Source organism: Vombatus ursinus, unplaced genomic scaffold (genome assembly GCF_900497805.2).
Source record: "Vombatus ursinus unplaced genomic scaffold, bare-nosed wombat genome assembly UNPS02014772.1, whole genome shotgun sequence".
Lineage (NCBI taxonomy): Eukaryota > Metazoa > Chordata > Mammalia > Diprotodontia > Vombatidae > Vombatus > Vombatus ursinus.
In genome coordinates, this window is record NW_020954550.1 from 23658738 (window position 1) to 23673983 (window position 15246).

Consider the following 15246-nt stretch of genomic DNA (forward strand, 5'->3'; position numbering starts at 1 on the left):
GGTTCAAAACTCAGTGTTAAATAGGATCTCTGTACTTTAAATAGAATTCAGTCTGACTGGGGATGACCTTGAAGTTGTTCTTAACTTTCTTAACGTTTTTATAAGTGTGTCTATGATTTAGGAAATGTCCTTTTCATTGATGTTGCTTTGGGAAAAATCCTTGAAATGTCTAAAGGGAAAAGTAATATAATGAAAGAATTTTTGAGCAGGAGGGGACCTTAAAGCAGTCTTAGGAGCAGTCTAACCTGCTCATTTTACATGTAAGGAAACTAAGGCCCAGAGAGGAAAAGTCATTGAAGGTTACAGAATTAGTTCATGGCAAAGATGAAACCAGGACTCTGGTCACCTAATTTCTAGTCCAGTACTGCTTTTTTTTTTGTTTGTTTTTAATACTTTGTGGTCTTACTCGTAATGCTTAGTCCAGTGCATTGCATTCAGAGTAACTGCTTAAGTTTTTTTGACTGTGCAGGAAGAAGGTGAAAGAAGAGAACCAATGACTTGGATGCTTAAAAAAATGCAGCTTTATTTTCACTAAACTTTGTTTTCCTTTGTTATCCTATGTATTTTATTCTATGCAATTAAAAGCATTACTCAGAAGAGGTCCATCACACACCCTCCCCCCCCACACGATTCAGAACCCTTGACCTTGGAGTAATCATTGGATCATCTGCTACTGTACAATCTATCATTAAATGTACTCAAATCTTGACTAATATCAAACATCTGGCATTTAATTAGACATGACTTACAGTCAAAATCAAAGAAAAGGGAGGCAGTGTGGTACAGTGAGCAGAGTACACACTTGGAGTGAGAAGCTATGGATCTGGATTCGGTCGCTTTCTGCGTGGCCTTGGCCAGGTCACTCCATGGGCCTCAGTTTCATCACTGGTAAAGTGCAGTGAGTGGTTTTGGACTACATGGTCTCTCGAGCCCCTTCCAGATCCAGATGCTTTCCTTGAACTCCATGGGCTTTCCAGCTCTAAATCCATGATCCTCTGATTCTAAGATAGAGTTCCAATACAAAGTCAATATTTAAAGATGGTGGGAAAAATCTGAGCCTATGACAAAGATAAATCAAGACTTCTATAGCCTAAAATTAATCTTTAACTGTAGTATGACAACAGGGTAGAAAAAAGTTGTTAGTAAATGTTTAGATTTGCCCATTATGTATACTTTGTCAAGAAAACTTTTAAACTCAAGATAATAGATTTAGAAAGTTGTTTAGTATAAAGGAGATGGGGTTATTGAAAATTACTTTTTTCAGGTGGTCTTGACACACCCAGTCAAACAACATCCAGAAAGCAAAGACAATAGAAATTTAACTAATGTTCCCCAGGCATCAGACTTACAAAACCAATTCAAATAGTAATCAACTTTGCTCATAAAAGTACCTTATTATTGTTCCTCATATTGCAGATAAAGCAATAGATCCTAATATAGACACAGGTAGATAAGGGGAATAGCATATTGGGACTACCAAAGAGTTGGAACAAGACTTTCCGGCAGTGTAAAAGTTGGCTATGAAATCAGTTTTGGTGGAATAAGAACAGAAAGGAAAACGTTGTAACATTTTATATTAAAAAAAAAAAAAGAGGGCAGGACATTGAATAAATATTTGTGGAAACATCAGGATTATAAGTATGCTCTTGATATCTGCTAGTCACTTTAACCCCAGCTTAGCATCGTTTCTCTCAACATTTCTATAGAACTGTTTTAAAATCCAATTTTACCTTTTATCTGAAATTAAAGGCTTAATTTATTGTATAAGTTTAAGGCTATGCAAAAATGTACCTGTAAAAGGTTATTTAAATATTTATCTATCTATGTATCTATGTATCTATCTATCTAGAGATGGATAGAGATATAGCTTTCAGGGGCAGGAGAATGAAATCACAAAATTCTTATCTTAATCCACTGGGCTTTCTTAAATTGCATCAAGTAAACAGTCCAATTGCATTTTTGGGAAAAACAATTATGGGGGAAAATTTAGCATTTCATATCCTTAGCAGTAACAGAAAAAAAAATGGTTATAACTCTGGTTAGTACATACTAAATTCCTATTAGAAATAAGAATTTCACAGAAGCACAGAATTGGGAGCTCAGAGGCCATCTAATCTAATTTATACCTGAAAAGGATTCCCTTCTACATCATATTCAACAAGTGGTCATGCAGCCTCTGCCTGAAGACCTCTAGGGAGGGGGAATCCACCACTTCAGCCTAAGATAGCCTACTCCACTTTGAGACAGTTTTAATTGGCAGAAGTTTTCCCTTAAATTGAACCAAAATCCATCATTCTGTGAGTTCCAGCAACCCCTAGTTCTGTCCTCTGGGGTCAAGAACAAGAATTCATGATGTACTGAAAATCTGTAAAACATTTTTATTGATCTACTTAAAATATCAATCCACAATTGAACTGAAATGAAGAACACTACCAAAGTAGCAAAAACTAGGATCCTTAACGGAGGCAAGGGGATTTCAATTACATTTCTCTTGGGAAAGTCTATAGAGGAGGCTGGGGAAGGCTCAGGAGTGGTGTCAACTGGGAGGGTCAAGTTTGTTATACAAAATAATCAGAAGTGTGTGTGTATGTATGGGTTCTTTCTTCATTTGATTTTGATAGTCTTCCTTTTAACTAGTTTTGACTGTCCCCAAGTAATTCATAGCTCTGGGATTGGGCTAGGTCAGTTCTTAGTTGCATTCAACATTTCATCCAGTTGGTCAAGACCAATTTCTTAGCTAAGGGAGGCATTGAGGAGTCTGACGAGCTGCTGGACCATTTTTATTTTAATGTGATGAGCTTTCTTAAATTGCATCAAGTGAACAGGTCAATGAAAATATTTACTTCGCATTTTACACTCTTAGCAGTAACAGAAAAATGGTTATAACTCTGGTTTAGTACATATTGTATTGCTATTAGAAATAAAAATTATACAGAATCACAGATTTGGGAGCCCAGAGGCCATATAGTCTAATTTGTACTTGAAAATGGGTCTCTCCTACATGATATTCAACAAGTGGTCATGCAGCCTTTGCCGGAGACAGAGAGGGGGGAATTCACTACCTCAGCCTAAAATAGCCAACTCCATTTTGAGACAGTTTTAATTGGCAGAAATTTTATCTTAAATTGAGCCAAAACCCATCATTCTATGATTTCCATCCACTGCCCCTAGTTCTGTCCTCTGGGGTCAAGAGGAGCAAGAATTTCATGACATTGTGCTGAACATCTGCAAAACATTCTTTATTGATCTACTTAAAATATCAGTACACAACAAAAAATATTATTTAGTATAAGGCACATGGCGTTATTCAAAATGACCCTATTTTTCCAGGTGGTTCTGGTATATTCAAACAGTACCTAGAGGGTGAAAGACAATATAAATTCAACTAATTACACCAGTCTAATAAAAACAATTCAAATTGTAATTAATTTTGCCCATAAAAGGTCCTCACTTTTGTTCTGTATAGAAGATGACACAGTAGAATATCATACCTAGAACTCTGAATATCAAAAAAGCAGGTGAACCATTAAATATTTAGTTGAGCCTTTACATCTGAGAGAAAGAGTCTTCCACTGACTTGATCAGAACTATGAAGACCTGCTTTGCTTTCATTCAGACTACAGATGGATACTTCTGAAAGTGATTTTTAATGGCATACAAGTCAGTCAAGCTAAAAGATGTACATGAGGATCCAATCTGAAAAGGGTAGACAGGGATTTAGGCTTACCATATTGTATTAGGATGAATTTTTCTTCTATGTATGATAAAAGAGAACCTTTAAGACAACAATTCCACCTCTAGGATGGTGGTGGTTTTTAAACACATTCATTTTAAAATGGCTATGAAAGGCAAGCCACAATCTTCAATGTTGCAGCTAATTTCAAACATTCCTTTTAAAAGATTCCAAGTACAAAGACTTCCTAGAGGTATGAACATCTCAAATCTGCTCTATATATAGGAAGTTAGTAACAGGTTCAATTTGAGACATCAAAAACATTTTAAATAGACACCACAAGATGCATCTGTAGTTTAAAGGTCAAATTTATTAGGAGATTAAGAGATGTATTATACATGGACTATAAATACTGCACAGCTGACTTTATTCACAGACACAGAGATATAGTCAGTGCCGACCTATTTGGTGGACACTCTTGTTCTTTTGTTCCAAGAAAAGTTTGCGCCGTAAGACTTGGATTTAGGTTTGGGGACCTTTCTCTCTTGAACGTGATAACTCCAGCCTGGAAAAAAGCATACCAATAGTGTTAAAGAATACAACTAATATACAATAAAAACAGAATTCATGACTTAAGAAAAAACCTTAAGGTTCATTTATTATCATGAAGAAATGTCAATACATCTAATACAAATACATATTTAGTAGTCTGGTTCTTTGTAAGGTCAGTAGAGTATAATCTTTAAGAACGAAGGACAAACAACGAACGGGAGTATAAATCCTATTTCTTATAAAGATCCAAAGCCAGACTAAAGCTGGCTTGTCCTGTCTCAGATTCTAAGGTATAGCCAATGGGTTAATTTCAAATTCAAAGTTTTCTATTGTTCTGACTGATGATTACACATTAGGCAAATATTTCCAAGCCTCTGTCGTTTGACATATGAATTCTAAAGTAATTTTGTTGTGGCAAATACTCAATATTGATTTTTTTTTTGGCCTTTTTGGTGAGCCAATCGAGGTTAAGTGACTTGCCCAGGGTCACACAGCTAGTAGGTGTCAAGTGTCTGAGACCAGATTTGAACTCAGGTCCTTCTGACTCTAAGGCTGGAGCTCTATTCACTGTGTCACTTAGCTGCCCCTAATATTCAACATTGATGCCAGAGCCCATGTACTAAGAACTGAAATCTTTAATGTCTGGAGCAGGAAAATGAAGAGAAAGGTGGATATTTATACCCATATGCAAATTGATAGAGCGGGAAAGGAGACCATCTGGAATCTAACAGGTACATGTCAAAAATATTCAGGATCTTGTGGGACACATTCTCTAATTTCTTTTTTTTTTTAATTTTTAAAATTTATTTTTTTTTTAGGCAATTGGGGTTAAGGGACTTGCCCAGGGTCACACAGCTAGTAAGTATCATGTGTTTGGTCTCAGGCTGAATTTGAACTCAGGTCCTCCTGACTTCAGGGCCGGTGCTCTATCCACTGTGCCACTTAGTTGCCCCTCTAAATTCTTTTAAAAATCCAATCCAATGTTGTATCTTTCTAAATGTCACAATGTTCTTTTTAATGTCTAATCAAAATCTTGCCTGTGTTCACTTAAGTCTAATTCTTCTTGAGCCCTCCTTGGAGATGTAGGCAACTGCCAATGAATCTGAATAAAAAACATTTCAAAGGAGACATAATTAACCTCTTCTTGGGCTAAGCAACCTTGGTCTTTTTACTCTTTTCTCATAGGAACTATTTTCTATCCATTTAAATTTTCTTCACTATTCTTGATTTGCCTATTTTGCAAAAATAAACACATATTTCAAAGTAGAAAGTACAAATTATTCTACATTTGCTATTTAACAGCTGAGAAAAGTAATCAGGTACAAAGATTAAAGTTATTATATAGTCTCATAATTTTAAAGTTGGGAAGGACTTTTTGTGTGTGTAATGTATAAAATTGTATGTATAAAATTCAAAATATGTGTGAATGTATATGCACAAGATACATATTTTAAATACACAAATATACATACCCATAACTGGACCAGAACCTCCACTATACTATACTATATCAAACAAATGAATCATCCTGTATCTACTTGAAGACCTTTAATAAGGGGGAACTTACTACTTCCCAGGGCAGCCAATTCTACTTTGGGATAACTCTAATAGGAAGTTTTTACTGATATCAAGCCTAAACTTGCAACTTCTCAACTCCCCTTTCCTCTCCTTCCCCACCCCCCCAGTTTTGCTCTCCGGGTACAAACAGAACAACTCAAATTCCTTAGACTCCTCACCTCTACTTTATTCTCTTCTTCAAGTTAAACATCCCAAGTTCCTCCCACTGGTTCCCATGTGAAATGGACTTGAGCTCCTTCACTACTCTGTTTAACCTACACTCAATGTTACTTATCAAAATCTTTTAGTTCAGTCCTGAAATGACAACCATATTCCAGATGTGCTCTAATTACAGAGGGCCCATCACCTCTTTAATCCTAGAAGTTATTCTTTTAATGAAACCCAAGATTGCTTTAGCTTTTTTATTTTGGGGGACGGCACATGAGTAACTTATATTGAGCTTGTGTTCTACAAAAATGTTCATCTTATTTAGGGAATGTGTTGTCTAACTACATAGTACTTCTGAAGTTGATTTTAAAAAAGTTATATTGATGTGTTTTGTTTTTACATTATAAATATGTACAGATTATCCCTGCTCCTTGAAAGTTTTCCTACATTAACATAAAACAACTAAAAATGAACAATCCAGTAACTTCATCTGAAAGTAATTCAACATTACACATCTATAACATCCCCAACCTCTCTATTATTATTTATTTTTTAAAAAAGTGAACAAAAATCTATTTTCTCTCCCTTCTACCTTATTCCACTGGAGAACCCTCACCCCCTTTAATTTCTTGTAACAAATTATGCATAGTCAAATAAAATAAAATCCCTCATTGGATGTATGAAAAATAAATCTGTCATCTCTCTCTCAGGAGGTAGATAGCATGTTTCATTACAGATTGTTTTTTCAAAAAAGGTGGGGGAAGGGGAGAGTTAGGTGGTGCAGTGGATAGAGCACCGGCCCTGGAGTCAGGAGGACCTGAGTTCAAATCTGGCCTTAGACACATAACAGTAGCTGTGTGACCCTAGGCAAATCCCATTGCCTAGCCAAAAAAAAAAAGAAAAGAAAAAATAGGAAATGTGAATGGTAACTATACCAATCATAGTTCTTAGATCTTTCAAAGCTGTCTTCACAGTGCTGCTATTATTATATAAATTGTTCTCATTTTGTTCATTCTTTGTCAGTTTATAAATCTTAAAAAATTTTCATTTTTATAATGTTGATGTTATAAACCTATTTCAACTTCACTCTGAAGTAGTTCACATATGCCTTTCAATGCCTCTATTTCCTCATTTTACAATAGTATTCCATCTTGTTCATAATAATCCATTCCTCAACTTATGGGCATTCCTTTAGTTGCCAGTTTTTTGTTTTGTTTGTTTGTTTTTTTGCCCACCATAAAAATAGCCGCTATAAATATTTTTCTACATATATGCCCATTTCCTATTTCTGTGATTACTTTTGGGCACAGACAAAGCAATGTGCACTGTTTAGTAACTTTTTCGTATAATTCTGAATTGCTCTCCAAAATGATTATATCTATTCACAATTCCACTAATACGGTATTAATGTGCCTCTAAAATGTATCATTTTCTTTTTCTGTCATCTTTGCCAATCTGATGGGTGTGAGATGGAATCTCAAAATTGCTTTAATTTACATTTTCCTAATTAGTAGTGATTTAGAGCATTTTTCCCCATGTGGTTATAGCAGCCTATATTTCTTCCTTTGAGAATTACTCGTTCATATCCTACATTTATCAATTAAAGAAAGGCTCTTATTCTTATAAATTTGAACAAATTCTTTTATATCTCAGAAATGAGACTTTCCCCAGAGAAACTTGTGAAAAAGATGTTTTTCCTCAGTTAATTATTTCCCTTTTAATTTTGGTTTTATGAGATATGTGCAAAAAATGTTTAAAATTTTTTTGTAATAAAAATTATCCATTTAATCTTTTGTTTCCCCCTATCCTTTGTTTAGTCATGAACTTTCCCCCTAGGCAATATACAAGTATTATTTTCATGTTTCTCTAACATATTTATAATGTGACCTTTTATATCTAGGTCAAATACTCATTTGGAACTTACCTCAGTATATGAGGTGTGAGATGTTTGTCTAAATCTAATTATTTCCATACCACTATCCAATTTCCCTGGCAGTTTTTATGAAATAGTGAGCCCTTGTCTCAGCAGCTGGCTTGTGTGTGTGTTCATTGCCTACTGGGGCAATAATACATTCTGATTCTGTTTTGAAAATTGTTGCTCTGTAGTATAGTTTGAGATGTGGCATTGCTAGATCCCCTTCAATTTCACTTCTTTTCAATATTAAGCTTTCTACTCTTCACCTCCCCCCCAATCAAATCAAAATCAAATGAGGTAACATGTATAAAGTGCTTAGCACATAGTAGGTACTTAATAAATGTTTGTTCCCTTCCTCCTTCCATATGAATTTTGTTATTCTTTTTTCCAGTTCTAGAAATTAATGTTTTGGTAGTTTGTTATGATATTAAATAAATAAATTAATTTAGGTAGTATTGTCATTTGTATTATATTGACTTGCTTTACCCACAATTAGTATTTTCCCAATTACATAAGTCAGGTTTTTTATTTTTATTTTTATTTTTGTTGTTTTTTGTAAATAATGGTTTGTAGTTGTATTTATAGAGTTCTTGGTAGGTAGACTCCCAAGTGTTTTATACATTCTGTACTAGTTTTAAATGCAATTTCTTTATCTGTCTGGGTTGTATTGGTAATATATAAAAATGCTAAAGAATTTTGTGGATTTTTTTTTTTTTACTATCCTGCAAGTTTGATTATTGTTTCAGTTATTTTTTTAGTTGACTTTTTAGGGTTCTTTAAGTACACCATCATATCATCTGCAAAGAAACAGATGATTTTCTTTTTTACCTATGCTTATTCCCTCAGTGTATTTTTTTGTGTTTTATTGCTGTAGTAGACATTTCTAATGCATAAATAGAATGGTGACAAGAGACAAATTTTATTTAAAAATTTTGCATCAATGCTCATTAGAAGTTTTCTTTTTCTTTTTTTACTCTCACTAGCTTACATATCACAACCATTTCTATGTCCTAGAGAGAATTTGGAAGAATTTCTTTTGGGCTATTTTTGCAAAAAGTTAACATATTTGAATTAACTTTTCTTTGAATGTTTGAGGAAATAAACTTGTGAAACCATTTGATCCTGGAGTTTATTTATTTAGAAATTAATTTATGGCTTGTTCAATTTCTCCTTCTGAAACTGGATTATTTAAATGCACTACTTTTTATTCTGTTAATTTGGTTATTTTATATTTTTACAAATATTTATTTCATTCATTAGTTTTATTGGCAGACAGTTGGGCAAAATAATTTCTAATAATATCCTTTTATTTCTTCATTTGTTGTCAATTCTCATAATTTCTGATACTGGTAATCTGGTTTTTTTCTTTATTAGTCAAATTAGCAAATTGTTTATTTAAAAAAAATTTCTGGGTTCAGAGTTTCTATTTTGCTGTTTAAATTTTGTTTTCTAGTATTTATAGTTGTATTCCCAATTCATTGATCTATTTTTTCTTTTTTTCTTAATAAAAATGTTTAGAGATATAAAATTTCTCCTAAGGACTGCTTTCCCTGCATTCCAAAAATTTTGGCATGTTATCTCACTGTTTCTATTATCTTTAATGAAATGATCATTCCTATGATTTGTTCTCTGACCCATTAACTCTTTAGAATTAAGTTATGTAGTCTCCAGTTGATTTTTAATACTTTTTTCAGTAGCCCTTGATTAAATCTAATTTTATGGCACTGTGGACAATAAAGGGTGTTTTAGTATTTCTGCTTTTCTGCATGTGTGGATGAAACTTATACCCTAAGATATGATCAATTTTTGTAAAGGTGCCATGCACAGCTAAGAATAGCTATATTCTTCTATTTCCATTAAATAATTGTCAGCAATGTATCATATCTAATTTTTCTAAAACTCTATTTAGATTTTTCATTTCTTATTTTTTGGTTAGAATTATCATGGGATGATAAGAATAAATCAAAGTCCCTACTATCTCTCCTTAGAATTTAGTTTTTCTTTTAAAAAATATTTAGAAGCTATATCATTCCATGCATATATGGTAAGTACTGCAATCAAATCAGCGTCTATTATTTTTCCACAAGGTGCAGTTTTGCTATTGTCTTATCCGAAATAGTATTTGCTATTCTTGCCTTTCTTTGTGAGTGTTCATCTGACGACTCTGTTCCAATCCCTTATTTTAACTGTATGAGTCTTTATGTTTCAAGAATGTTTCTTGTAAACAACATATTGTTCGATTTTGCTAATCCATTTTGCTCTACCTGTTTTATGAGTGAATTCATACCATTCACAGTTGTGATAATTGTTTCTCTCCATGTTATTCTCTTACTTTTTCTTCTCTGTACTCCTCACTGGTTTTTTCCCAAGTTGTAACCCTTTCCTAATGTTCCTTTTAACCTTCATTTCATTATCTCCTTTCCAAGATTAAAGCTCATTCTATTTATGACTAATCCCTCTCTGAATCTAACCCCTTTAACCCACCCTTTTTCTATCTGTATCCGTGCTATGTTGAATGTATTTCTACATCAAACTGTGTGTGTATATGTCTGTTCTGCCCTTTTGATGAGTTTGGCTGAAAGTTAAGTTTAAGGGACACCTACTTCCTCCTTTTCATCTACATATGAAGTTTTACTTGCATAACCTAATTATATTTGCTAACACATAATATAGCCTTTCCTCCCTTTTTTTTTCTTACCACATCTTCAAAACATTACAACATTATTTATAAGTCTTCTGTCTCAGCTGACTACCTCTACGACCCCTTGTGACACTGGGATTCCAAAAGAATCCTTTAATACACACATTACTCTCCATTAGAAAGTAAAGAGACCATACTTATAAAATCCCTTCTGACTGTTCACTTGAATTTATTTTTCAAAGTTCCTTTTCAGCTCCAATTGTAATAGGAACACTTGAAAGTCCTCTATTTCACTGAAGAGCCTCAATTTTACTGGGTAAGTTATGCTTGGTTTTTTTTTAGCTTTTTGAATATCTCATTTCCATGTTCTCTGCTCCTTTACTGTAATAGCTACTAAATCTTGTGTGATCCTGAATATGTTTCCTCCATACTAATTAAAATTCTTTCTTTCTGGCTGCTTGCAGTATTTTTTTGAAAGTTTTGGGGGCAGTGAGGTGGTGCAGTGGATAGAGCACCAGCCCTGGAGTCAGGAGGACCTGAGTTCAAATCTGACCTCAGACACTTGATAATTACTAGCTATGTGACCCTGAGCAAGTCACTTAACCCCACTGCCTAGCAAAAAAAAAAAAGTTCTAGATTTTAGTAGTGATATTTCTAGGATATTTTATTTTGGGGCTTCTTTCAGGAGATAATCAGTAGATTCTATTTTTACATTTCTCTTTTCTAATATTTCTGAGTAATTTTAATGTTTTCTTAAAAGAGTATATTCAGGTTCTTTTTTTGGTCATGACTTTCATATAATCCTTCAATTCTTATGTTATTTCTGTGAGATTTTTAAAATATTAGATCTTAGATTTTTAAAAAATTTTTCTCATTTTTGACTTTAAGAATTATTGTTTTCTCCTAGGGTCATTAATTTCTATTTCATCTATTTTGATTTTTAGGGAGTTTTACTAGGGTAAGGTTTCTTCTGTTATTTTATTTTTTTTTAATTTTTGCATCATTGAAGAATTCTAATTATTCTTGTGGACAAGCTGTTATTTTCTTTGAAGTTTTTATGTTAGGTGTTTTTAATTTATTCTCCTCTTTGAGCTTTGTGTCTTAGTCATTTCTGGCCTTTAAAAGATCATAAGTCTTTTTTATTTGTTTGTTTGTTTGTTTACTCACTTTTGTTGCTGAGGCCCCAAGAGTTAAGTTCTTTGTCTCCCCTCTTCTATTGACCAAATCAAGTTCAGGACCTTTTCTTTGCTTCAAGGGTCTGTCTTTAACTAGACTCCTTTCCTTGGGTTAGGGTTTTGACTCCTGCCGTTTGATTCATGGTGGAAACCAAAATTTTCCTCTAATGTGATCAGTCTTAGTTGAGGGCTTTTCTTTACTCCTCAGTTAAATATAATGTTACATTCTTCTGATGGAAGAAACCCAGTTGAGGCCTTTTCCAAGAGGGGAAGGAGGTACTTTCCACTACCACAACAATCTAGTGCCACTAATTTTTTTTTCTTTAAAAGCAATGGGAGACCCTTGTGGAGGCTTTTTTCCTTCTCACTAAAGTTTTTTCCCCTCTTCTTTTTAGCGTATAGGCCTCCCCCTACTCCTGCCCGCCTCCAACTTGAATGCAGAAGTCTTTCTATTTCACTTTAGTCTCTCAGGAGAATTCCTGCTGACACTTCCCCCCCTTACTGTGCTGAGGTCTTTCACTTAATATCTGAAATTTTTTACCTTGCCCACAGACTTTCACTTTCATCTCTTAGGAGGTGGGATCCTATTTACTGCTTGTCTGTGGAGTAAACTGTCTAGTGGTATTTGGGTTGGTTAGTGGTGGGACAGAGTTGAGCTCTACTTTTTCCTTCTACTCTGCTATCTTGATTTTTTGGAACCAATGTGTGAGAAGTTACATTTATTCCTATTAAATTTCATCATCCTACTTTCTGAAGATCTGACTCTTTGCCTAGTCTTTGCTGTCCCTCCTATGTTTCTGTGCCATTTACAGATCTGCTAAGCATGCTATGTCTTTATCCAAGTCATTGATTTAAAAAAAAGGTTAAAGAGCACAAGAGGGAATCACAGATGCTAGGGACACTCTACTGAAGAACTTCTTCCCAACCTGACATCAAACCATTACAGACTATCCTTTGAGTACAGCTATTCAACTAGTTCCCAACCTACCTCCCATCTGGCCCGTATCCAAAAATTTTCCTCCCAAGAATGGTAAGAAATACTTCATCAAGAGTTTTCCTAGAATGTAGGGAGTAAACTATCATTCCTTGATTTTTCACTTTAGTAACTTTCAAAAATTGGAAAAAAAGGTTTGTCTGACATGACCTATTTTTGCTAAAGTCAGGCTGGCTCTCAGTGTTTACTGTTTCCTTTTCTGGATTTTCACTAAACCTTCCTTAATGATATGTTCTTTGGTATAGTGCTCCAGGGATCTTTGCTTGGCCCTGAGCTGATTAACATTTTTTAATTAATGACTTAAAGGCATAGATGGTATGCTTATCAAATTTGCAGATGAGATGAAACTAGGAGTGACAGCTAATGCTGAATGACAGAGCTAGGATCCCAAAAGAGCATATACAATGTTGAGTTGAGTCTGGTAAGAAGAAATTTAACAGGAAAAAGAAGATAGATGAAGAGTTTGGGAAACAAATAATATGCCAGCCATTTCTTCAAGGTATCATTCTATTTCTCTACTCCTTTTCTCAGTCAAAACTCCTTAAAAAAAAAGAAAAGAAAAAAATCTGTCTACATACAATATTTCGATTTCTCTACTCACTTATTCTTAACACTTTGCCATGTGGCTTCCAACTCAACCAAAACTGCTCTCTCTAAAATTATGAAAAATTTTAATCTCCAACTCTGATGATCTATTCTCAATCTTTGTCCTTCTTGTCTTCTTTGTAATATCTGATACTGCTGACACCTTTGCCTCTTGGCCATTCTTTCTCTGAGTTTTCATGCTATTGCTCTCCCTTAGTTCTCTTCAATTTCTTTTGTGAGATCACCAGTCATGTCATATACCCTAACTGTGCATGCATAACAAAGCTTTGCCCTGGACACTCTTCTCTTCTTTTTCTATGCTCTCAGTGACTTACTTTATCAGCTCCCATGGGTTTAATGACCATCTCCACGTAGATGACTCATAGATATCTATCTATCTAACTATCTATAGATATACAGATATCCAGCCCCGATCTGTCTTTTAAACTCTAGTTGCATATTACAATTGCCTATAAGACAATTACACTTTGATGTTCCACTGAGCATCATAAACACAATACATCCAAAACAGAATTAATTTTCTTTACTTCAAAAGCTACTCCTCTTCTGAAATTTTATTTCTGTTGTGTGTACCACAGTCTCTCATGTTTGCAATTTTGATGTCATTCTCAACTCTTCACTCATTTATCCAACATATCTAGTCAGTTGTGAAATCTCAAACTTTCTACCTCCACAAAGTGTGTAACCATCCCTTCTCTCCACACACAACTACCACTCTAGCTCAGGTCCTGTCATCTTTTGCCTAGACTACTACAATTGCTTCCAAATTAATCTCCATCCCATTCTCCACATAGCTGCAAAAGTTTCCTAAAGCACAGGACTGACCATTTTACTACCACACTCAAAAAACGCAAATGGTTCACTCTACCATAAGATCAAATAAAAACTCTGGTTTTGCATTTAAAGTCCTTCAAAAACTAGTCTCAAATTAATTTTTCAGACTTATTACATATTACTTCCCTTCAGGTACACAGCAAAACTGAATTTTTACTGTTCCTTACATAAAGCACTCTATGTCTCAGAGCCATGATTTTGTACCAACCATTGTCTCCCATGCCTGGAACATTCTTACTCCTCACCTTTTTAGAATATCTAGTTTCCTTCAAGGTTCAATTTAATTATTCCTTTTCCCACAAAATCTTTTCCTGATCTTAGGTGCTACTTCCCTTCAAACTATCCTGTATCTGGTATACATATATGTGTACTTTTATTGAAAATTTGGCCATAAAAAAGATATGAAAGATATGATCCCTCTATCCATATCCGTAGATATGGAACTCTGCATATAACAACAGATCTTTTTCAATGTGTTGATCAGTTTTTACTGATTTTTCTCTTCTTTATTATAATGGATGGCTCTCTCTAGAAGGGGGTGAAGGAGGGAAAACTTAGGTGATGTAAACTATCAACAAAAATATTTAAAACAAATGCTTGTTGATCAATAGAGTAATGATAGAAGACTTCACTTATCTATATGTCTGCAGGAAGCTCTCAGTGCCAAAAGCAAAGCAGCCAATAATTTCTTAAATTACTCAACTGATAATTTTATTTTTCAAAAAGTGGAGAAAATTCTATTATGGATCTGATTTTCATCACAGGGAAAATTTGCTTGATAGGGGGAGAACCTTATAGTTAGTTACCATTACCTCTTGGAGTTTGTGAATAGAAGGAAAGCCAGGCATAGTGTGACATGCATTCTAGACTTTGGCAGAACAGATTCCAAAAGGTTAAAAGGAAGGTCAGAGACTGTGGCAGGTGAACAGCATGGAACAAACAATAATTTTCACATGTTTTCACTTTGTGGCAACAATGACTATGTGTACTTCTATGATGGATTGAATGCATAAATCAAAAAGCATTTATTAAGTGCTTACTATGTTTGAGGCACTATGCTAAGGGCTGGGGATCCAGAGTAAAATGGTTCATCCCCTTAAGAAGCTTACATTCTAATGGAGGAACAACACA

At 34.3% G+C, this 15246-nt stretch overlaps 1 protein-coding gene across 2 annotated transcripts in view; it reads right to left on the minus strand.

Annotated features, from left to right (window-relative positions):
* Positions 1 to 710: 710 nt before the first annotated feature.
* NDUFS4 (NADH:ubiquinone oxidoreductase subunit S4) overlaps positions 711 to 15246 on the minus strand; it is a 121976-nt gene continuing 107440 nt past the window's right edge. Inside the window, exon 5 of one of the 2 annotated variants that reach the window (XM_027863339.1) lies at positions 711 to 1001. In XM_027863339.1, coding sequence (XP_027719140.1) covers positions 883 to 1001 — 119 coding nt within the window. In that variant the 3' untranslated portion in view covers positions 711 to 882. Of the gene's footprint in view, positions 1002 to 4023; positions 4239 to 15246 lie in introns of those variants that run through there. The other variant, XM_027863340.1, reaches the window with a different exon arrangement.